Source organism: Electrophorus electricus, chromosome 26 (assembly GCF_013358815.1).
Source record: "Electrophorus electricus isolate fEleEle1 chromosome 26, fEleEle1.pri, whole genome shotgun sequence".
In the NCBI taxonomy this organism is placed as follows: Eukaryota; Metazoa; Chordata; class Actinopteri; order Gymnotiformes; family Gymnotidae; genus Electrophorus; species Electrophorus electricus.
This window is the reverse complement of record NC_049560.1, coordinates 5,537,418-5,561,216: the sequence shown is the minus strand read 5'-3', so window position 1 is coordinate 5,561,216 and position 23,799 is coordinate 5,537,418. Positions and strand designations below refer to the sequence as shown.

The window sequence follows — 23,799 nt, the reverse complement described above, 5'->3', positions numbered from 1 at the left end:
ATTAACTTTTAGCTAAACAGCGACATGTGTCCCTTACCCAAACACCAATTGTATTCAAACTGGCCAAACTGGTCTCGCTAACTGCTCACTACTTCCAACACCCCTCCACTTGTCAGACCTCAATGCGCTGGTGTGCAAAGCCACGTGACAGAAGCCACGGTTGATCTTTACCTTGGAACTCTCTGATTCGGAGCACGCTCTCTCCTTCCTCCTCACTGTAGAGCCTCTCCTCTGTGTGAGGACAGCTAGAGCAGCACACACACACACACAGAGAGAGAGAGAGAGAGAGAGAGAGAGAGAGAGAGAGAGAGAGAGAGAGAGGAGGTCAGAAAGCAGCAACATCCAAACATGCATAAGTGTGCCTGTTATTGTTGGCAGGACAACACAAAACTTGCTCCACGTGTGAAGGCGCCTACGCGTCACACACAGGCCTACCTCTCCACGGCCTGGCGGATGTGCGTGATCCAGGTGACTCGCTCCTCCTTGGACGAGGTGTGGATCTCATACATTTCAGGCTCGTTGGAGGAGGCGCAGATGAGGAACATGGCCTTCTCCTCGTGTGCCACCTCCCTCACGATCAGCTTCTGGAGGGAGATCACCGACGGCTTGTTGTCCTGGAGGAGAAACGCACAAACCTCAACGGGGAAGGGGCGGACTTGACCACAGAAGAACGTTTAAATAATGGCGCATCGCGTGAGGGAACGCCACAGTGTGTGTGTGTGTGTGTGTGTGTGTGTGTGTGGGGTCAGCAGGGTTACAGGCTGTGGCACTGCACATCTTGTGCTTTTTGACCTCAGTGTATAAAAAAACACCTCGTTAATTACCAAGAAACAAAGAAACCTGGCCATTTATTATTAATAATCCTAACCATGAAAAGCAACTCGTGTCAACAATGCTCTGGGATCAGATCACTCGTCTGTGTGCTAAAAGCCAGCGCCAACTCCAGTAACCCTGCACGCGTCTGACCCAAGGTCGGAACAGCAGCTGAAGGCTCACCACAGCAGAGAACACATATCGCTGGTCCTTCTCCTGCAACAGCACCAGCACATCCGTGAGCAGCACAGCCAGGATCTCTGCGGAGACAGACGGTGAGTTAGCACTCCAAGGCGTGCGTTTGATCCCAGGTTACACACACAGACTACAACTCATGTTCAAGCAATAAAGCATGTTTCACCGAATTTTTGTTCACAATTTTCAGTGTTTTTCTTGCATGACGATTAGAAATAAGCTAATTAGCCAAAAGCTATTTTTCTTCTTATCCAGTAGAGGGCACTAGTGCAACAAGGAGACTCATACACTCCACATCAGACTGGATGGTCAGAAGTCAGCATCCCCAGACCTCATATGCAACATCTAGTTCTGGATTTTGTAAAACCAATAGCTAATTTATATCCCAGGTTTTCAAATCACATCTGTCTTGTTTTTTTATTTTAACCTTATTTTTCCTAGGACTTTGGTGTAACAACAAAGTGGCCAATAAGTTATGTTACATCATCAAATAAAGACTAGATTACACAATCCAAGACTGGAATTTTGCTTTCCCTTTCAAGAATGCAAGTGCTTTATTATTATTTTTTAAACTTTAAGCATTCCAGAACTATATTATCATCTACATATTAGGGAGCAGACACGGCTATCAGTAGACAGACCTGCCTAAATCGATCTTTATCAGCTAAATGTAGCAAACATCCATCTTCAAAACATCATGCCTGATGACGGCGACAGTGCGAACGTTCTAATCTGATGAATACGCTTGACTGTGTCCTGGCAAGTTGCCATGGGGGAATCCGCTACCTTTGAGCCGGCCTGAAGCTGCCTTCCAGCTGACAGTGCCGTCGTGCAGCAGGACCCGCCGGCCCTGGCCCAGGTCCTCCCTGCTGAAGATGCGGCCGTCCTTGATCCGGCCGAGGGACTTGGGTTCCGTCTTGGAGGCGATCTCCCGCAGACGTGTCTCTTTCTTGTACAGGCTCACCTGGGCATCCACCTGCACGATGGTGTCCCGGATCAGGGTGAGGGCCCGCGCCACCTCCTCATGCTCCTCTGTGCCAGCTGTGGGGGCGCGGGGAGAGAGGGGAGGAGTGTGGAGGAGATCGGCACACGCGCGCACACAGCCAGCCGCATGAAAAGACAGCACAACGAATCAACCATAGTGCTTACAAAGGCACACGTTCGTACAACATTGACACACTGCATCCCTGTATCCCCTCAGCGCGGACACAGCAGTCGCAAAAAGCATTTCACTGCGAGTTATACCATGTATGTGACAAATAAAACTTTGAAAATTGAAACACGCTTTGCTCAGTGACGTGAAATGACAAACTACACCACAAACAGCAAATCGCTCAACGCTGTTACTGACAATAACCTAGAAATGCACCCATCCTCCATCAGTATTCTCTAAACCGAACCAAAATGTTTTCTTAAAGAGAGTACCACGGGTACCCGCACGGGCTGCCTCACCTTCCGTGTACTGCAGGATGCGCTCGACCAGCACCGGGTACTTGGTGATGCGCTGGGTGACCAGCAGGATGCACTCGGGCACGCCCAGCCGCCGCACGATGGGAAGGTTGCTGATTTTCTGGAGGAAGGAGCAAAAACGGGAGACAAGTTGATAGGGAGGTGGACGCGGGCATGTGACGGGGAGCTGAAGCTACGCGGGGCCGGGGGCCAGGAGGCAGAGCCTGCTGAATGCTGGCCTGCCACCACCACCCCATCTGCCAACAGTCACGTTTAGTGGATTTTAGTTGCTGAGATCAAGCAGACTGCAGATGCTCAGGATGTGAGAAAAAGGAACTCCAAGTCTGTGTGGTGATGCTGTAGTTTGGGGAGGCATATGACACAGGCCTCCTGTGAGGTGTGTGTGTGTGTGTGTGTGTGTGTGTGTGTGTGTGTGTGTGTGTGTGTGTGTGTGTGTGTGCGCGCGCATCATCCGGCATGCTCTCACCTTTATCAGGTTCTGGAACTTCTTGTTGTTCTGCTGTTGCTCTTTGTAGTAGCTGACAGCTTCCGTGTGACGACTGCAGAAAGCACCATAACTCTCCTTCATACGCTTGCCAAGATCTCCTGAAAACTGCATCAGAGAGCGAATTAAATGATGAACTTCACCGCAACGTTCTCGGTGTGCTGGTTAAAACCTCAGTGACCCAAACGCCACCACCTGGCTGGGAGATCTTTTAAATATCTTAGTATTTTATTCGATAAGATGTATATTTTAAAAACAGGCTTAAAGCGGAAATCCGACGTACCTGCTCAGTGAGGATATCGGCCACCCTAAGGATGACATAGTTGTGCTCACTGTCTGCCTGTAGGGACTGCCGGCGCCGTTCTCGGAGGCGGGACAGGAAGTTGCTGTGCAGGTCGAGCAGACTGTCCAGCCGTGGGAACAAACAATCCAGCCGACGCTCGTCTAGCTGCAGCGTCTCGCGCAGCTCGCGCATGTACACGCGAAGCATGATCTTCAGCGTGCGCACGTGGTGCATTTCCGTCTGGATCAGCTCTGCAATGCACACACACGACCCCGCAGAGTTCAGGTTCTTAGCAGTCCCCAGGAGCTCCGCCGGTCACGTTCGTGTTTACCTGGGCTACTCTGGCCACCGCTACAGACAGCGGTGACCTGCAGGAAAGTGGGCAGCAAAACCCAAAACACTCTGTGTAAAGGGGACCGGGGAACTGGGCTTAACGACCAGACGCAAGCGTTACCTGCCTTCTCTTCAACACACACGCGACAGGCTGGCTGGCAAGGGATCTTTATAAGCCCAGTTATGACACGCAGACACGTTTAGTGACCTTGACACGGGAGCCACGAGACTTCCTAGTGGCAGCGAGCGAGTATGGCGACAGGGGGGGAGGCAGACACTCACCATAAATGACGTCCTGCCTCTTGATCAGATCTTTGGAATGTTTCTTTAGGAAATGCTGGTCCACAGACAGGCTCCAAGACTCCGCCTCCAAGTCCAGAGCCATGGTGTCCAGCTCCGCTCGAACGTTTGCATAGTATGCGTCTGTAGAGAAACACAGACAGACAACAAACCAGCAGTCGGTGGGGGACCGCACAAAATGAATTAAAAACGCCAATGACTTAACCTGTCTAAAAACAAAACCGCAGACAAAACCATCACAGACAGAAAATAGAACATGCATAATTACCCATCATGCATCCCTGGCCAACGGCTAAGAGAAAGGAACGTTACCTTCCACGATGCTGGACTCAGCAGGAAGTACAGTGAGCGAGACGGCGTCCTCTGTACTACGCTTTATTCTGAACCCGTCCACGTCATCCATCTCTCCTGCAATGGAACTGAGACAGAAAGCAGTCCTGAGTACCACAGTATGCGTACGCACACAGACACACGCACATACGTGCATAGACACACAGCGCAGGAGTCGACCAAAACACACGCAACACCGCGTGAGAGACGAGGAAGCCGAGGGCTTCAACTGCCCTGCTGGTCTTACACTTGCCCAGAAAGTCCACGTGTCTCCAAACAACAAGTCCATCAACACAGCTACTTCACTGCTTTTTGTCCAGTGCAGTGCATTCTGATTTGCATACGAAATTAAATCAGACCAAACTGTCTAAAGTTGTTACCCATGTTATTAGCCCTGCAGCAACCCTTTCACGGACTCTCGCACGCAGGCATATGGAAACAAAAGAAACCTGCTACACATGTCTCACATTTACATAACATTACTGTAATCCTGTCGTGAACCGAAGCCAAACCCGCCCCGCCCTACTGCCCGTGCCCGCTGACCTGGAGCTGCTGGTGTGGCTGGGGGGCTGACTGCTGCTGCTGCTGTTGGCGGCGGCTGGCTGGGCACCAGGTCCTCGTGGAGGGACGGTCATGCCTGAGGCGGTGCGGCCAAGGCCATCGGCGGCGGGCCCCTGGCCGGGCCAGGGCTCCCTCGTGGCTGTGGGCAGAGCAGTACGGTCAGGGCGGAGGTAGCGGGGCAGCCACGAGCCGGGCACAGCACCCAGGAAGCGGCAGGTGAGCAGGTCGTTGTGCAGGAGCAGGCGCACGCCCTCCCTGCGTGACAGGCCCCACGAGGCCGGGCCACGGGCCACCTTGCCACGAGCGGCGCGCGTCCGGCGCACCGCCAGCTCCATTGTCTCGCTGTCCCGCGGACGCGACGCGCGTTCGTGACCGTCGGGGCGGACAGCTGCGGGTCTGGACCGCTCTCCGGCAGACGCGCTTTATAAAGGGATGGGCAAGTTCTGGAAAGAATGCCACCACCCCACACCTGCCTCTGCGGTCTTCTCTCCTCCAGTGAGGCTGCCGGATTAGCCAGGGCAGGGGACTCTCCAGAGGGAGCTGAACAAGCCTAATCACTCTCTCGCCCCAAAGCTAAAAGACGAAGAAATATAAATCTATTGCTTTGCACAGCTGATGGAGGACCACTGTCTGAAATGTCCTCTTTCTCTAAAAACTTTGTGCACTTCACCACCATTTTGAATATCTCCACACTTTTGAGTATCTCTTGCTACAGCACACTGCAGTTACTCACCTGGAATCTTCAGATTTTTATATATTTTTAAAAAATTGTGTTAATACTTAAAAATGAACATGCCAATTACTTCTCGCAACACCATTATGTTCCACATAGCACACCAACATACTAATCATCCAATCAGTAGATGTGATATTCCTAAATCATGCACAGACGCCTCAAGCTAAAAAGAATAAATGTATTAGAAGCGTTCCGGATCCCCAGCTGTCTTGGGGGCTCTGTGGGAGGGCCTTAACTATCAGCACGCTAAGAAACATCCAGAAACTGCTGCACCACAGCAGTCCAACTGCTGAATACTTTTCATACCACTTTTAAAAAGCTACTCAGCTTGACGTGTTGCATAAACGTTTCCGGAACAATGAAAGGACAACTTGCAGCTATTCGTCAGTCAGACTGAAGCGAAAAAAGTGGTACTGATGCAAGCAAAAAGCAGTTTCATACAGTCGAGGAGAGACGTGCCAGGGAAGCTGAGATGACAAAGGAAGTGGAAAACAGAAGCATAAATTTATCCTTCATAAGGTGCTATGAGAACATTCAAAAAACAAGTCTGGATTGGACTAAAGTTGCTGCACAAACAAAAAAAACCCAAACATTCGGAGTTTCATTATATAGGGTTGTCTACATTCGTCCAAGTATCCTCCTCCTCCTCCTACCCCTGTTCATCTTAATTAGCATCCCTACTACTACTACACAATCCGCTTCTCTGCATGGTCCTTCCGAGGCTGGGGGGGGTGGGTGGGAGAGAGAGAGAGAGAGAGAGAGAGAGAGAGAGAGAGAGAGAGAGAAAGAGAGACAGAGAGAGAGAGAGAGAGAGAGAGATTGCCTTAATTTGCTGTCAGGGGATCCAGGCAGACGGCTGTGGGCCGGGCATCCATTACACGGACTTACCGCTCGCAGGGGACTGGAGCAAAACAAGCAGCTGATAATTGTCTCCGGCCACGTGAAGCTCCCCAAATACACCCGAGGACTTAAACGCCCCCCCAAAACCCCACCCAAACCCACCAAGAACTAAAATAAATAGCTTAGTCCAAGAGCATGCTAAAATTGTGCATTTGTGTGGATGGAGAGACATTAGCACAACTTTGTGTTAATAAAGCAAACAGAGCATTTATTCTAAGGGGAAAATCACACACAGATGAACAATGGTACCCAGTACCAGCGGTGTCTCTGCATGGGACACCAAAAGCAACTTAAGAGCCAATTCTGCAGCTTTTACTGATTTCAGTAATGGACACTAGTGCACGGTAAAAGCTAAACTGTACAGTGTCCAGAACCTGATGAAGAAGAGCCAACCTGACCAGGTGGGACCAATCAGAACCAAACAACTTTTTCCAAATTCAAGACCTTGAACTAGACTGCAAAGCAGTTAATTAAGGCGAATTAAATGAGCATTCAGTGGGTTTGGATCTTCCTTTTCACGACATTGTGCATTAAGAACACAAACAATATTCTTCTGCAGTACTTCAAAAAGGTGGGCTGAGGGGTGTTCATAAATCCAGAAAACATTAAGGTCACTGCATTTTAGCAAAATACAATCAAAATATAAGTATGAAAACTGCAGGTAATTATGGCAGGCTTATATAATTTTATATATTTCACTCACTCACAAAAGAGAATAAATAAACAAACCTACTAGGCATTACAACAGAGTAATCCAAGATCTCAAAAGACCCCTATTATGGCCATGAGGGGACTTACCTTGAATAGAGTACTGGGCAGCCCCAGTGGACTTCTGTGCAAAATCTTTTGTCTGTCAAGGAGGAAAAAATGTTTTCAGTGACTTAAATATTAGTGGTGTATAATTTTAAACAGTCCCAACTAATCTTGGATCATACCGTACATAGCTAGTTAACTAACTTGCCTGGAATATTTTTAAAAATAAATAAAATTTCACTCTGCGTGAACACCAGCTTGAAATAATTTGCTTCATTATAGCAGGAACAGAATGTCAGCTCCATCATATGGTCACCTCGAGTGGCTTGTTAGATGACATGAGCAGGCTGTGCAAAGCAAACAGTTTTTTGTTTCATTTGCTTGATCTCATAGACTGGTTGTTTGGCTTGCCAAATCTGTACAAACATATGCTTCGGAAGAGTTTTGGGAAAAGGGTGAAAAAGTTGAAGCCCTATACTATAACTCATGCACCCTGCTGTTTTTATTACATGTGGACATTCATTTAAGTTGATGCTTTTTTAATTCACGATAAGTGTACTGCAGACAGTACAGACAATAACTAAGCATTAACTAACTGTAGTTAAATCAAATGTTAAATTGTTGAATGGAAATGTTGTCTCATTTATCATTATTAAATTATTTTATTTTATCTGTTGCGATCGTTCTATCTGCTCTCTACATATCGGCATCGACCCTTAAAAACCCACCTGTCAACTACTATATGAAATCTGTCAAATCTTTTGAAAACCGTGCTTTAATTGGTTTTAGTCAGTTTAATGCCAATAACAATGCATATAATTAAATAGTAATTGCAATCTGAATCCCAGTTTAACTGACCGCTTAATTTAGGTTCACCCACAAATCGTGCAAGTTGAGAGCGTAGCCAGTGTAATTCAGCTGAGTGGTTAAGGTACTCGACCAGTAATCAGATGGTTGCCGGTTCAAGCCCCACTGCCACTGTTGGGCTCCTGAACAAGACCTTTAAACTTCAATTACTCAAGTCATACTTGTAAGTGTGACCTTTTTGAATAAAAGTACCAGCTAAATGCTATAAAATGTAAATGCAGCCAGTGTAGGTCAGGTTTAGATTTTTAAAAAATTGACTCAACAGAGATTCCACTTTAGCATTTACTCAACTTTGGTTCCTGAGGATACTGAAGAGCATTTTAATCAGTCAATGAATTTACAAATCAAATAACAAAGAGGAAAAACCCAACATGTGTGGAAGCTAATCGGTAGCTAATGAGTTCAAATCCAACCATGTGCACCACAAAGGCAGGTGTCAGACTCCAGAGCTGGTCCCAAAACCTCAGTCATGCAGTTCTACCCTGATTAATACACCTTACTCATACAATACACACACACATCTTTCTGAAGCATCATGAGCTGAGCTGGGTGTGTGAGAGTAGGGTAAACAGAGCACCCTAAAGCACCCAGGGCCCTTCACAGTTGCACACCTCCGAGACCAGCCTCCACTCTTCATGAGGTCACTGTTTGGAAATTGCAGATCTGCTGTGCTCTGAGAGAAACACCTCTCGTTTTCAAAAACCGTCACCACTGTACAAGAACGGTATCACTAATATCTACTGAAACAAGTACCGCTTGAAATGAATGCGATTGCATGTGGTGAACTTTCTCATTTTTAGAACCACATACTTGGAGAAATGAGAGAACACACAAGTCCTGCTTTATTTAGGTAGATATTGCTGTATTCCTATAGGTTGGTCAGGGCCCCCAGAGAGCCTTACGCAGGTGCTTCACGCTGGTCACCGTGGCGGGCACGCTCACCTTGTTCTTGCTGTTGCTGCAATCCGTCAGGAGACTCTTACAGTTCTTGTGGACGTTAACGGCGCAGTCTGTGAAGACAAAGGGTGGAAAGGCATGCGGGGAAAGTTATGGGTTTCTGTTTCAAAACCAGTTTGGCAGCATGTGCTTGGGAAAAAAAAAAAAAAAGAAGAGCGCAATCCACAATCCCTGCAGGTGTCGAACAAGGATGGGATTATGATATAAACCCGCACCGGGCCATTTGCAGGCCAGGAGCTCGGGCTCGGCTCTGCCCTAAGGTCTCTCATCAGAGAGCACGTCTGCAAATGCTACCTTATCGACTGCATGAAAACCCAAATGAAACGACAGACTTTTTATGCTGCACGTACCTAGCACAAAAGAACAGACGCGGCACGGCCCAGGCCTGATCAGCACAGCTGCCACTCAAAGTTAAGCTTCTGCTGATAAAGCTGCTCTCTAGGCCTCCGAACAAAAGCAGATGAGAAATGTTTCGAGCAAACTTCAAACCTAGAACTGCCACCCACTTTAGTTCAATTGAATAACACTCTGCAGAGACATGCATCAGTAACTAGTTCATCTTTAAGACGATAAGCCCCTCGGAACAGCGAAGGTTGTTTTCCCTCAGAGTGGCTGTGCACTTTTATTTCTATGCTCGCAGGCTTGGAGTGCACGTAGTGTCTCGGACAGGGTGGGCGAGTGCAAGCTCCAGCATCCACGTGCAGAGGCAGAGAACAGAGATTTCCATTTAGGCCCAGTCAGCTAATGAAACGATCCCAAGTAATCATCAGGAACCAGCTGCCAAGAAAGTATTTTTGAGAGACGCAGCCAGTGTCAGGTTTCGCCGACAGCTGGACCATCTACTAACAAAACTATTCAAAGAACACAAAGGAAGCACACCACTACTCTCAAACACAATCACCTTCTTTTGCAAAACAGCCACGTGATTGGTTTTCAGGGGGGGAAAACAAACATCTGTGTCTCGTCTTAAAAATCCCAGTCAACATATGAGGGTAAAAAGTGTCGTGAGACCTTTAACACGCAGCCTCGCCAGTGCAACAAGCTCCCAGGTGAGAGATTTAGGTTATATACATTCTTCAGCCTATTCACTGTTACGCTATGTTCACAAAATATTACAATAATATGGGTTAGTACACATCCATGATCAAAGCATCAGACTATCTTCTATTAATGTCTGTCCATTACAAGCCAAATAAGATGCACAAACAGTGATAATGCATTACACTGCAAACCTGTGCATATGTTTTTAACTGCTATATTTTGACCTCAAACACTTCACATGCTCGTGAGCCCTGGTTGAAGGCAGGGCTGTGGGACTGGAGAAGGCCTGTGATTCGTCAGAACACTTGGAATGCTCAGCAAGGACATCCAAGATAGGTCAGTGTGTCCACAAGGCACGCAGACTTGGCTGTGATTGGCAGGATGTTTATCGGCAACCTCGTACTGCAGAGAGCAATTAAATTTATAGCCTAAAACAAAGTGAAAAATAAACAAGCAGCTTTATAAGTGACACAGTGAGAAACAAACCTGTCACAAAATACGAAACCTAGCCTAAAAACTGAAGTTTAACTCCTTAACATCTTCCCTTGAGTGACTGAAAGCTCTGCTTATACAAAAAGTCATATATTGACTAACCAGCAAGGTGCGTAGGGACTCCAACCAAGCAGAGACAAGCAGCTCAACACAACAGAAAGCTCTGTGGAACCACCGTGAGCCAAGTTTCACTAGAGAAAGTGTGAGTCAGGAACTTTGATGAGGTTGAGGACTCATTTACTGTTCTGGCTCAATGTGTATGATCACATTAGATAGTCAATATGTTTGGCTGATATAAGCATCTTATAAAGCGTCTTGGTAGTCCTCAGAACAGAATGGCAAAGCAAAAACAAGCTTATTGTACACTCTTGCCATCTTGCACTACACTAAACTATGATCAATAAACAAAAGTCACAATCAGGGATGGAAAAAGACCATTTTAAAGTGGCAATAGAGGGTTGCACGAACCCTCACACAATAAGATCAGTCGAGGACCTCACATCTATTGATAGAGGACTCCTCTATTGATAGGAGTCACTTTCATCATTGCAGTTACTTATAAAGCTCTGTTCTGCAACAAACATGGTCAAAACGATTTTAGGGGAGTCTGGTCTCAGTTTGTTAATGACAAACACCTCGACATGGTGTGAGGAAGACCTGTGAGGCTGACTTAAAAAGAAGCCATCTTCCTCAGAGCAGTGCACGAAAAGAAAGAAAAAGCCTTTACTAGAGCATCAGACTTAACCATGGCTGCTGTGTGTGGGGAGAACTGTCAGCAGGGGTTTTACTACACCAAGCAACCTTTTCTGGCATATGCACCGAGCCAAGGTCATCTGCACTTTTCAATCAAGAACAATCTTAATTGTGTGTTTCATTTTATTTTTGTGTGTGGGTGTGTGTGTGAGAACTTCGTCAAAAATAATTTCAACATGCGTGCACAGAATATGGTTAATCTAGCAACATGTGAAGTGTTTCAGTGGAGTGTCAGTTACTCTTGCACTTTATAATATTCATGCGTCTTAATTTTAAATGAGAGCTTTTAAAATAAAAAAATATCCACAGCTGAATTCACCAAATATATTTAAGATTTACAGTACAATACTAATTTTGCACGTAGTATGAGGATTTATTGAGTATCTGTTAGCATGGATTTGCCTTAGTCAAACTAGAGAATCTACAACATTGTGCTGCCATATTGGCATGTCTTTTCTTTTCATAGGTTATTTATTTCTATTCTCCATTTGTGCACACTGACACACCTCCATTTATGCTTGGCAAAACAGGTTGTGTGTGATATATTCGGTGTGTTGATGTGAAGCTCGTATTTAATGTTACTTTGTGCTTTAATAGGAGTGGAGAGACCCAGCTAAGCAAGGGCCGTGACACCCAAGTTTTGTCTTGCTTCATTTTTTTCTTGGTCTGTTGTTTATAAAAATAAATATACAAGGGCTGTCTGGACAAATATTAGTATTAATTATTAGTCATTTATAAACAGTTATTTGTGCGTTTGGAGACATCGAGTATGTTGAATGCTACCACATATCTACAGTGATTACAGGTACTGAAGTCTATGAGGGATCACCTATGGTGTGCTGTATCAACAGCATATTTCCCTTCATAGAGCAGTGTGTACTATATGGATAGAACTTTCATGTGTTTACTTTCTTTGTGCTAACGCAATGGGAACCTATAACCCAGAATAGGAACGCAACTAACGTGATGCCTGTGTGCGCGCGTGTGTGTGTGTGTAAAAATAAATGGACATGGTCTCTGTTGCCTTACATACTGAACACTTTCTATCACTTTACTCAGCACCTGATGCCGTCAAGAGGAGCTCCCCCCCATGGGAAAATGTGACTGGAATACATATCTTCAGGGTTAAATGCAACGCAGAACACTAAGTGCACATGCACTGTAATCATACCTACCAAACTTGCATGCTTCTCATTCCAAGCCAATTCTGAAGTGAAAACTTTTACAAGCACTTATGTCATCATATTCTCACTCACTCTCTAACCAGGATCTTAGTGGCACTTCTTTAGGGTTTTAAAAGTGATGACTTCAGGGGTGGGGGGGGGGGGGGGGGGGGTTTTAAAGTCTCTAAGGGAGCACTTCTGACTAGTCAACAAAAAAAAACAAAAGCAATCAACAAGTTACAAAATTCATTTCAGAATAAAGTCAGCAGAAGTTAGAATTCCTCCCCCCCCCATTTCGTGCACAAGAGATTTTTAATTGGAACAGAAACCAGATTAGCTATTCAAGGAACTTTAAATAATCCCTTTATCACATGATCTGAACCCTGCCTTGAGAAATAAGTCTATACTCAGTAACATCCTCATGCACTTTGCATCTGTTCTATAACTGACCGCTGTTCTAGACATACCGGCAACAATCAGACCACGACCTCACAAAGTGCACGCAGCAACACCCCAAAACCTTTCCGTGGTTTTAGAGGACAAGTCTGACAGCCTAGTGCATCTGACCTGCTTTAAGCCTCTAAAGGAACAGTACCAACAAAAACAGACTCTCAGCCCTGACAAGCGCAATAACCGCCATGTGAGCCCACACAGAGGGAAGGAGAGTCTGTATTTCTAATCCAAGAGGGAGCGACAGGTTATGGTGTAGAGAGGGCATGCAGAGGGCATCTGAAACCACGAAACTATGAAACTCTCCAATTGTCAATTACCCGTTTTCTGATTCACATCATGAAAAATTATCCTGCACAACAAAGTCACGGGGGAAAACAACAACATAAAAACAAGGCCTTCACTCATTAACCTACAGAAACAGCGATAAGAGGTTATTTCTTCGGAAGCAGAAATCACTAGACCTAACTTGGCTAACTTGACTGAAGCAGGTATGAGCGATAACACAAGTATACAGAACACCAAACGTTCCAGAAAGGGCCTCTGCTCTCACTAGTAGATGGCTATCGCTAGCGACACGACGCCCATTTTCTCCTTCTTGCGTATCGTTAGGTTTAACTGTATTGCTCTTAGTTACAGCTAAAAGAAAGTTAAATAGCTAGCTATTACATAGTTAATTCATCCCACTATTAATGCAATCTTTAAATTTAGCAAAAATCACTTCATATCGTCACCTTAGCTAACGCTAGCTAGCCGTCCAAAGCAACTCCCGAACACTCGTACTGCAGATGAGCTTAAACCAAGTGTTTACCTGCAAAAATAATTACAACTATAATAACGACAAAAGGCCGAGACGCCTGAGCGACCAGCGGGGTCGATAGTGGGATTCGTTTCCCAGTAAGAAGTCAGGCCAAGTAACCGCGCACCTGCTGCGTCCGTTGGCGTGCACGCGGCCTGCGCGTCAGGTCCCTCTCAGGCGAAACCCAGCGTCGAAAACACAAAACCAGGCCATTCTGGACAACTGGGAACCACTTAGTCAGCCACCAGTATTCCAGCACGACGGCTGTTGTGTTGGATTTGGGATTGGATTGGGTCCCGGATCTCCCGAGGCATTGTGGGACTCGGGAAGGGCGCGTTTCCAAAACTTTGCCAGATTTAAAGTGACAGTCAGTGACTATTCTGGTCGCGCGCGATTAAAGGAGCAGTAAGACGTTATTACTAACTGCCGAAATAGAAACATTTATGGAAGCGATGATTATTTCTACAGTTTTACTATCAAGTGCGGCTCAAATGCGATCAAATCGATGTGTAGTCTTCAAATGAACCGGTTTATGCCGTGTAGAGCAAGGGACCCACATGGAGGTGGCCATGTTTAAAACAGATTTAATGCAGTTAAACATCCAGACCACCAGGTGTCAGTAAAATGGCTTCATAAAGTGAAGAAAACTTTTTGGTATGACTTATTTCTCAATTTGTTTTTTCCTAGCATATGTCTTAGATGACTATTGCAGATAAGACCCTACTAATAGGATTATAAATTAGCGACGTCCACATTTACAGCAGTTGGCAGATGCTTTTATCCAGAGCAACTTATTATTTGCTCTGAGCATAACATTCATCTGGGTGGTATTCATACCTTATACCGTCTGTGTACAAAACGCCCTGTAGAGATGCAAGATTAGGTTCATTATTCATGTTTATATTTAGGAGTGGATGTTATTTGTATCTGGTATAGTCGATCTATTATGACTCCCCAGTTAAGCGATTTGTAATTGGTTGGAAACGTACATAGAGACGTCAACATCCAGGAGATAGTTAACGCTGGACAGTCGACCGCATGGGGAATGTCTGTTGTGTTCATTCCAAGGCTGCGCGTTAATGACGATATACCACAGCCACGACCAATGACCCTGACTGTTATGACTGTTATTACTGGAATCCCTGCTGTTGCTATTAAACTCTTGAACTCATCCCGGCCTTAAGTGGTGTTCTGGCCGACATGCTGGGTTAAACGCAGTGTAAAAGACAAACCAGTGTCTCTAAACTCACATCAGAGAGAGGTCTCCCCCACAACCTGTCTGTACAGGTGAGCTACAGCAGCACATCCAGCAGCTGCAGTCCTCTGTCCAACTCCCTCAATTGTTTCTCTCCGTCATCTCTCTATCATTACATACATTTGTCTAACCATCCAGTCATCTGTACTATGCAATCGGTTTCACTGCTTATTCTGACTTCCTTAAATGAACCGGGCTGTCCTAAATGACAATTTAAGTCCACAACCTTGCAGTTAGTTCACTGCAGCTTTTCTGTTTCGTGTCTCCTTTTGCAAGTCTGCTTATTGAATCTGTGTGACTGATTATGGTCAGACTGGGCTGTTTGGAACCTGATGAAATATATCAACACGATTTGTTTAGTAAGCAATCCCACTCGAACACTCATGCATAATATTCCACAGACGCTTCGTGATGGCACTGAACGGGTGATTGTTCCTCAGTGTTCATGGATTTCCTCACCTTTCAAGACACTGCATAAACATAGAAAGCCTTTCTTAGGCCATGCAGTTGTATGCTGAACCAATGACACCAACAACCGTTCATCCCTCAGTCTGAACGGCTCCAGTGACGATGGCACATTGCTGCTTGAGCCCAGACCTGCACTGCATAGACCTTGTTCTGCGCTGATCATTGTAGAGTGTCCCCAGCTCCAATACGTCTTTTTTAACTCACTAAATGTTTGGTGAATTGAATTAGGTATGAACTGAATAGGAAACACGTTAAACTGTTCAGTGCAGGGGTATAGACAATCTGGCTCAGTGACCGTCCACCAAGTTTAATCTGATTTGTGTGTACACATATGTAGACTTTTGCACAGAAGGACAAGGCTTCAAGAAAAATTTGAATTTGAAAAATGTGTACAATATTAAACTGGGTCATAAGTCATGCAAGAACAGCAGACACCCTGTCTTTAAACAAACGAGTACAGGAAGGATAGAGTACTGCAAATGTTATACTTGGGAAGAGTTGGAGATTCTAAACGAGTATCTTGTAGCCTTTGACATTTATAACCTGCCTATACACCATCACTATGGCACATTTATGTTTCTGTAATAAACAGCTCAGCATTAATATGAGTTGCCATAAACTAACTCATTTTACATTTTATTGTAAATGGCTGATATCAGTCTACACCATTTAGATTATTTTCTTCAAAATTCACTGAATTACATATAAGTTGTAGAACACGGAACAGAAAGCAAAGTAAAACCATGCGAACGTGGGAAGGCGGATTTATATCAATAACAAAATCTGTTGAGCTTTGAATGCTGTAGGACTGAAAAAGAATATAGATTGGGAGCAGGTTTCAGTGTGGACACACTACAAGACTTTCTGGGGGGGGGGGGGGGAATGGATCAGAATGCTCTGGCCTCTAAACCATCATAAAAATATATTGCATTAACAATTATGTTCACATTGCCTCTTGAAAAGAGATATTATTATTATTACTATTGCCAAAGAGCCCAGTGACTCATTATAAATGGATAGATCACTTAATCTGGGATAACAAGCAAGAGGGATCGAGCAAGAAGGATTTTAACACTCAAGGGACTCTTGCACCTTGCTCATTCTCTATGTGAACACTTGCAGTCTTCCAAGATGTGACGAGAAGGTGAAAGCAATAGGCAGAGAACAAGATGCCTTGTTTTGGTCACAACTGCTGTGATTAACAAAGTCAGCCTAACACATGGAGGCTGTGCCGAACGTTGGCAGGGGCCAAGCAAGAGGTGTGTGTGTGCGTGGCGTGTGCAGCTGCCTCGCACGCATGCATGCATGCATGCGCGCGTGCGTGCGTGGCGTGTGCAGCTGCCTCGCACGCATGCATGCATGCGCGCGTGTGTGCGTGGCGTGGCGTGTGCAGCTGCCTTGCACGCATGCATGCATGCATGCATGCGCGCGTGTGTGCGTGGCGTGGCGTGTGCGTGGCGTGTGCGTGGCGTGTGCAGCTGCCTTGCACACATGCATGCATGCATGCACACGCGCGCGTGTGTGTGTATGTGTGCACGTGTACTCACTGAGGCACTGCAGGCCATGCTTTTTGTGCAGGGTCTTGCTGCACAGTGAGCATGTGGCAAGGCTGGAGAAGGAACCCGGGACGAGCAGGTGGCCGTTGCTACTGCGGCTAATCAGACTCCGGCGGTGAGCTTTCTCTTGTTCCTTCAGCACCCTCTCTCTCTCTCTCTCCCTCTCTCTCTCCCTCTCTCTTTCTTTGTCCCTCTCTTTCTGCTGATCTTTCTCCCGGTTCTTACCCTGGAATAGAGAGACAAATGAGTAAGTAAATGCTTTCTTTATTTAAGGCTATGCAAGTCTTTGTATGTGACTGCCTGATGGAAGATGAGAGAAAATTTGCACTGAAACAGCTTGAAGTTTCAGTTGCAAATTGCAGTTATCGTGCATCTACACTTGCACAAAGCTACCTTAAATATGGTACTGAAATAATATGTCTGAACCATGACCAGGTTCTAAATAGCTTCAAATATCATTAGTGCAACTAAGTAAATAAAATGACCAAAACATCACGAGGCATGATGAACAAGACATTTGGTTTCATTCTTAAACAAACCCCTCTGTGTGAAGGGAACAAAAGGAAGGAAGTTACAGCAGCGAACAAGCAACACTACAGTTGCAGCGGCATTTCTTGGAAATGGGTGCACAAAGTGGTGTGGAGGAAGTGTGTACTACAGTAAGGCCTCTGACGTGTGCAGTCACCTTGTCTTTGTTGAAGGAGCCAGTCATTCGGTTCCTCAGAGAGCTCAGAGTGCGCTTGACCATGGTGCCCTTCTCTGGCCGCTCTGTGTGCTCCTCCTCTTCCTCATTCCTAGTGTTTGCCAAGAACACAGTGAAAGCTGCAGGTTTCGCTTCTGCCCCGTGCTTTGTGGTGCGAGGTGAAGCAGTGTAGCTAAAGTGCAATAATGCGGGGTCTGCTGTGAATATTAACTTAAGAGTTGCCATGATTTAAACCTCACTTTTTTTTTCTCATCCAAGATTCATATCAAATCGGGACATATAAGACATGCAAGCAAACGTGGTGGGACTTACTCGTTGGAGAGGAATTCATACCAGGTGACGCTCCCAGACTCTTTTCTGTCTGCACTCGACGTTCTGCCCTTGGCTCTAGGGACAGTACACGCAAATATCACATAGGACACCCATTCATTACGAATCACCCACTACCAAACACAGCCATTCTGTACATACATGCTACCCACAGGCAGAAAATGAGTAGGAGCGTGAGTGACATTAGGGTTTTCCCCACAGCAGTCGTGTTAGAAGCACACTCAGGTGGCATTCACACTCAGAGGACTTTTATTTTGGTGCCGGTAAAGCACATCATCTTTATTTCAACGTCAGTGCTTTGAACAGTAGCAAAGTGAAGCAACACATGTTCAGCTGAGCTTTTGTTTTAAGGCAACGCAGATGCTAACCAGACTCAGGTGGACTTTGGCCATTGCTGTATGTTGGGAGATGAGCAGCTCTTTTAGGAGGGGGAGGGGTGGAGCTCCAGATATAGCAGGCGCCTGCCACTCTGTTTACTTACCCATGATACATCTTAAGCTCTTGCAGAACTTTTCTGTACCATCAGCCTAAGACAAACAAGACACTGAGACTGAGTGTGTGTGTGTGTGTGTGTTGGTGGGGGGGGGGGGGGGGGGGGGGGGGGGCACGGCACTAGGTGCTGTCTTACAAATCTATGTTTTAACTGTTTTTCGTACCTCTCCCTCTCACACATGCACACACACCCGCACACACACCCACGGGGTCATCAACTGCTGCCTCTGCCCAGACGTTTCAGCCTCAAAACTCTTATGGCTCTCTGTTGTGTGAAACTGTGAAAGGGCCTTTTTCAAAAACTTTCCCTCAGAAAACACGCCCACCACCACTGGGGCTGCTGCATGACCTAAGGCTCCTTGGTGTAAAGACCAAGTCACCACAGGCTCAAACCCGGTTTATGCCAGAGTATCACAGTCTGGGTCTAGTTGGGTGGAGTTTCTGCCCCTAACAGGTCCTCAGTCATTTAAAAGGTGTATGATAGTTTGCATAGTGGAATATTTACATTTAAATTTAAAGCATTTGGCAGATGCTCGTATCCAGAGCGACTTAGGTATTTATTCGGTATGACAGGATGGAATATGGGTTTGTTGAACTTACATGTGACATTGTCCTTCTGCAGATCCCAGTCCTTCTGTTTCATCGTTTTCCTCTGAGACAGAGACAAAACAAAGTGTTGAGGACATCACAGCATGCAGCGGTATAAGTGTAAACCCGCCTTAATCCCAATTTGACCTATGTACACTTCTAGAGAAGTTAATATTATATTTGTGCCTCAAAAAGTGATATAATGCCATGGAATGATTATGAACAGGACAGACGTAACAATTTTATAATCCAGGAATTTTTTGATGCAAGTTTTGATGCAAGTTTTGATGCAAGTGGGCATGCTGCAAAATGGTTCACTTGGTCCACAAAATGGTTCATAGGGTTGGCAAGATGAATGAATCAGATTTTTTGAGTACTATTTAAAACATTTTCAGACAATGTGAGCTTGGCTGAATCTTTAAAGCATAAGTACATCTATCTGAAGAATCAATTTTTTTACCTAAAAGAAAAGTCTTACACAAAGCATATAGAATCATAAGTTTCAGTTACTATATATATACATACACATTTAATTTATGTGATGGGATGAGGTTTCTAAAAGAATTCATAGGCCATAATATTACCATAGATTCTATTCATTAACACCCTGACAGCATAAGTACAGTTTGCTTCATTCTATTAATGCCCATCTTTAAAAAAAATTTTTTTCATCCAGGTTTTGTTTTTAATTGTGGAAACTGTTGATTTAATGCAGGTAAATACAATAAGGTGCACTAAGTGTGGTCCAGTGCAAATTATAGTGCAGTACAACCAACTTCAATTAAAAATACAGCTATATGAATCTCCCATGCACAGAACAGTCCAAATGCAACATGAAGGTGCTGCTGTGCAAACCAAGCAGGAAATGTACTGGATTTGATCTGCTAGAAGAACTGACCTCCTGAAGCCCTAGCAGCCTGCTGGGAAGTTTCCAGAATGCGAGAGACTCTTTCTGCGCGAGACTTCTCATCCGTGGCCAGGATCTCCGACCTGGAATATACAGTCCTCCCAAATGCACATGTCTGCTGGAAATAAAAACAGATTCTAAATGTAAAAATCTTACAACCATAAGTGAGAAATGTTTTTGAATAGATTAAGATGATCAGCGTTCATGCTACTGAAAATGATTCGTTCAGATGAGGTTCAGCAGCACTATAAAGAGCCCAAGGCGGCATTACTGAGGTTTTGGTGCTGCATGTTGCTCCAGACATAGCTAACTCCTCCACAGAGCTCTGGGAGGGAGATAGAGAGATGAGCTGAGAGCACTGCACTCCACTCTGATCTTCTCTGTCCACATCACTGTCAATGCTCGCTGTGTCCAGACTAAACCTACACACACACACACACACACATAGACCAGTAAAAGTAAGGTGCTGGTATAACACTACTAACACATCCGAAGTTTCTGACTCTCATGACTATAAAGAAACAGACGTGTAAGATTAAAGACTGCTGCTTTAACAATCTGTGATACACTTGCAACCGCATGGGTGTGTCACTTTAGTAGTGCACTCCATATATGTTTGGTAGTTCCTCATTTTCACAACAGCTCTCTGTTACTTCACGCAAACAACCAAACACTCTCTCCAGGCTACAGACGACAGCCTGAAGACTTAAGCGTTTCTGCAGCACGGACTGCTAGAGGTGTGCTGCTGTGCACGAGCCCTGGGTCTCACCTCCTCCCCAGGCCGACGGGAGACAGTGGCACGTCCCAGCTGTGTCTGCGTGAAGTGGACATGGACCTGACCAGTATGGGGAAACTCTCCATATTGGGATCAACCTCCGGTTTCGCCCCAGGGCCATCCACACCCACCACTGCGTCAACAGAGACTGCCTCACCCTGCTCTGACAGCAGATCAATGTCGCCATGTGACTGCGAGACCATCGTGCTATGCTGTGGGTGGCACAAATCACAGTTTGGCACAGGGTGGATAATTGGAGAAGGACTATGATGGACTTCACCCACAGGGGTGACTAGGATCGACCGCTGGTTCTGTGATTGGCTCAGGTCCACTCCAGGTCCTGTGTGCAGGTCTCTGAAATACTCTGAGCCTCTCAAAGAAGAGTTTAGGTCCAAGAGGTCGTCCACGTTGCTGTCTGCACCAGAGCACTCAAAGTCACTTTCAACCAAGCAGGAATTCTGAAAAAGCAAGATTAAAAAAAAGCTAGTGCTACACATTTTCTATATTACAGTTTGTATCAGCAAACTCACAAGGGGATACAATAAAAAAAAAAATCTATTCAAGAGCAAAACAACTGAGCACAAGATGGTTAATAATAAACAAAAGAATCTCGAAATAATAATAGTGTAAGCCCGAGAATATCCAAATAACCATTACAGTTTAGTCAGTGCAGACAAAGTCAGCAGTGCGGCTGCTGTTCTCGCCTTGTTATCGGGCGCGCCGCTAAAGAAGATGTCCTCCGCGATAGAGGCTGGAGACAGAGACGAAGAAGAGCTGGTCCCGGAGATCGTTCGCTCTGACAGGGCGCATGGTTTGGACTCCGAGCCTGCAAAAGAAGACGCGCGTCAGCATCACAGATCAAACCAGTTTCACATGGAACCCACACGTTACAGGCGGCAGCAGACAGAAAAGGGCATGTCGATTTCGCTTTGACACTGATGACCTCCCTCTGATGAACAGGAGAACTTCCTGCTAGTTATGGCCTGCTGGGCACCCTTGGACAGTTCCTGCAACCGCCTGCTCCACAGAATATGTTGCACAGAATATACAATTTAAGAAACTAAATAGCGATCATTCGATTACGGTTAGGAATACGTCCAACTATTGTCTTATAAACCCACAAAATCTAGTCACACTGTATCTCTGATTATACCTAGTATCAAAACAATCTATCAAAATTGAGCGACAATTAATTGAAAGTAGAAGCACTTGTAGCAAGGCAGGCGGAACGTAAACATTAATTACTCAGTATATTATAACGAGGCCGCACCAGTTTACTTAACAAGTGTCCTCGTTATCTGGTGTTTATTATAGGAAATGAAAGCGCGCTGCTTTAGCGGGGCTGCAGCCCAGCGCAGCTGTGAACGCGCGCAGGGTGGGGGGTCCGCCCGTGGGGTTGCGCACAGGGTGGGGGGTCACTGTTTCCGTGAGCACGACGTCCATAACCCGGAGAAAGCGAGCCAGAGCTCGCCTTAAACAGTCCGCGGACGTTAGACCGCAGTTTTCCAAAGTTAATCACTTTGGTCTCCAGACGATGACAGTGTCCCACGGGAGAGGTTTTGTTTGTGCCCACATCTAGCTTGCAGTATGTAAACCACGTTGCCGCCGCGATGCGCGAATATCCTTTTAAGGATAGCTCCTGCCACCATACGTTGTCGCCAAAAAGGCGCTCGCTGAGACGTTTATTCCTTTAGGATCGGCTGTGATGGGCGCCTCTCGGTCACTGAAAACACGAATGAGCTGACCGGACACAACAATCTGAAATCAGGTGGCCGAATTCTGCTTGCGCATCACGCGTTAATCCAGAGGACTTTTAGGAGCTGAGCCGCGTGTTTTTAATACTGCGAGAAATCTCATAACCTGTAGCGTGTAGGATTACCGAGTGCACACTCTCAAATGAGTGTAAGGGCTGGTAAACAGCTGGCAACCACGAAAAAAACCCTACAGTTTTTTGGTTGCCACATCCACTTGTTTCATATACGCAATGCTACACACGCACTGTCGCATCCTCTCAAAGGAGGGTTAACGTTTAGTTCCTATCCAGAGTACACAGCTCGTTAACGGGTCAGTAACTCGTGAAAAGCCACGAACCTCATCGCTGCGTGACAGTGGAAGATGTTTTAACCAAAAAAGAAAAAAACCCATTTTGTCCAAACCAACCATGTGCCTGATAATGTGATCTACATTTAGAAAACCCCATTGAAGCACCCTGTGCCGGATGCGTGTCCAGAAGTGTGCCATTTGGTCATGGGTGATGTATGACCATAGACGTCAACCCACGTTGGTATGTACTGTAAATATATTTGTTGATGTGCTGAATCCAAATAGAATGCAAGTAAGCCTGATGTGCACGCACACGCACACGCACAGTCGATTAAGCTTTGTCATTTAGAAGAGAAGCTAAACATGTGACCCCTGTGAGAAACACTACAGCTCAATTCTAGTGTCCATTATACACAGTACAGTATCTAGAGAATATAAATGTGCACATATGAACTAATTCTTAAAATCCAGTGTCTAACACTCCTGAAAAACTTCTCATTGCTGTTGGAGTCATTAAGCAAGAAGCACCAAGAGATTAAATAAGATCAAGAGACTCTTACTGACAGTTATTTCTTAGGATGTAACTTAGCTTTAACTAGCTGGTAAAACACAATACACAAAAATAAATAGTCAATTTAAATGAAAATATAACCTGAGGAAAACCAAGACAGACCAAAAATCAAAGACAGCCCGGACTATCACACTCAAAGCTGTGGAGAGAACTGGTTGGTTCTACCTCTTTTGAAGGACCATCGTTTCATCCAGAACTTGGAGAAAGAGGGCCAGGAGTTGTTGAGTGGAGAGTCAGCCATGGAAAGGAGAACCTACAAAAAGGGCATGCGAGCAGGAGACGGGGGAAAGCCGAGCTCTGCAGGCACCTCAGCGCAGGGAATCAGCAGAGAGTGAAACACACGGTCCAAAACTCAGGGGAGACAAAACTCAAGAGGGCTGCCACTTCTGATCTCTTTGGGGAGGGAGGGAGGGAGGGAGGGAGGGAGAGAG

The 23,799-nt window shown here is 45.6% G+C and overlaps 1 protein-coding gene and 1 long non-coding RNA gene across 3 annotated transcripts in view; one reads left to right on the top strand and one right to left on the bottom strand.

Annotated features, from left to right (window-relative positions):
• arhgef18b (rho/rac guanine nucleotide exchange factor (GEF) 18b) overlaps nt 1-23,706 on the bottom strand; it is a 34,700-nt gene extending 10,994 nt beyond the window's left edge. The window contains 23 exon segments of the mRNA XM_035523231.1: nt 172-245; nt 436-614; nt 997-1,073; nt 1,795-2,049; nt 2,461-2,578; nt 2,945-3,070; nt 3,246-3,496; nt 3,861-4,001; nt 4,191-4,297; nt 4,752-4,908; nt 7,204-7,255; nt 8,968-9,035; nt 16,951-17,185; nt 17,645-17,753; nt 17,975-18,049; nt 18,474-18,505; nt 18,507-18,519; nt 19,085-19,136; nt 19,971-20,097; nt 20,251-20,401; nt 20,749-21,212; nt 21,459-21,580; nt 23,534-23,706. Of these exon segments, the coding sequence (XP_035379124.1) occupies nt 172-245; nt 436-614; nt 997-1,073; nt 1,795-2,049; nt 2,461-2,578; nt 2,945-3,070; nt 3,246-3,496; nt 3,861-4,001; nt 4,191-4,297; nt 4,752-4,908; nt 7,204-7,255; nt 8,968-9,035; nt 16,951-17,185; nt 17,645-17,753; nt 17,975-18,049; nt 18,474-18,505; nt 18,507-18,519; nt 19,085-19,136; nt 19,971-20,097; nt 20,251-20,401; nt 20,749-21,212; nt 21,459-21,580; nt 23,534-23,609 (3,061 nt within the window). The 5' untranslated portion in view covers nt 23,610-23,706.
• Nucleotides 16,996-19,968, top strand: LOC118240829. Of its 2 annotated transcripts, none has more exons than XR_004775661.1 (4): nt 16,996-17,074; nt 17,921-17,998; nt 19,107-19,184; nt 19,889-19,968. It is a non-coding gene; the product is annotated as an uncharacterized LOC118240829 (long non-coding RNA). The 2 variants fall into 2 exon arrangements; XR_004775660.1 differs by lacking the exon at nt 16,996-17,074 and adding an exon at nt 17,121-17,206.
• Nucleotides 23,707-23,799: the final 93 nt, after the last annotated feature.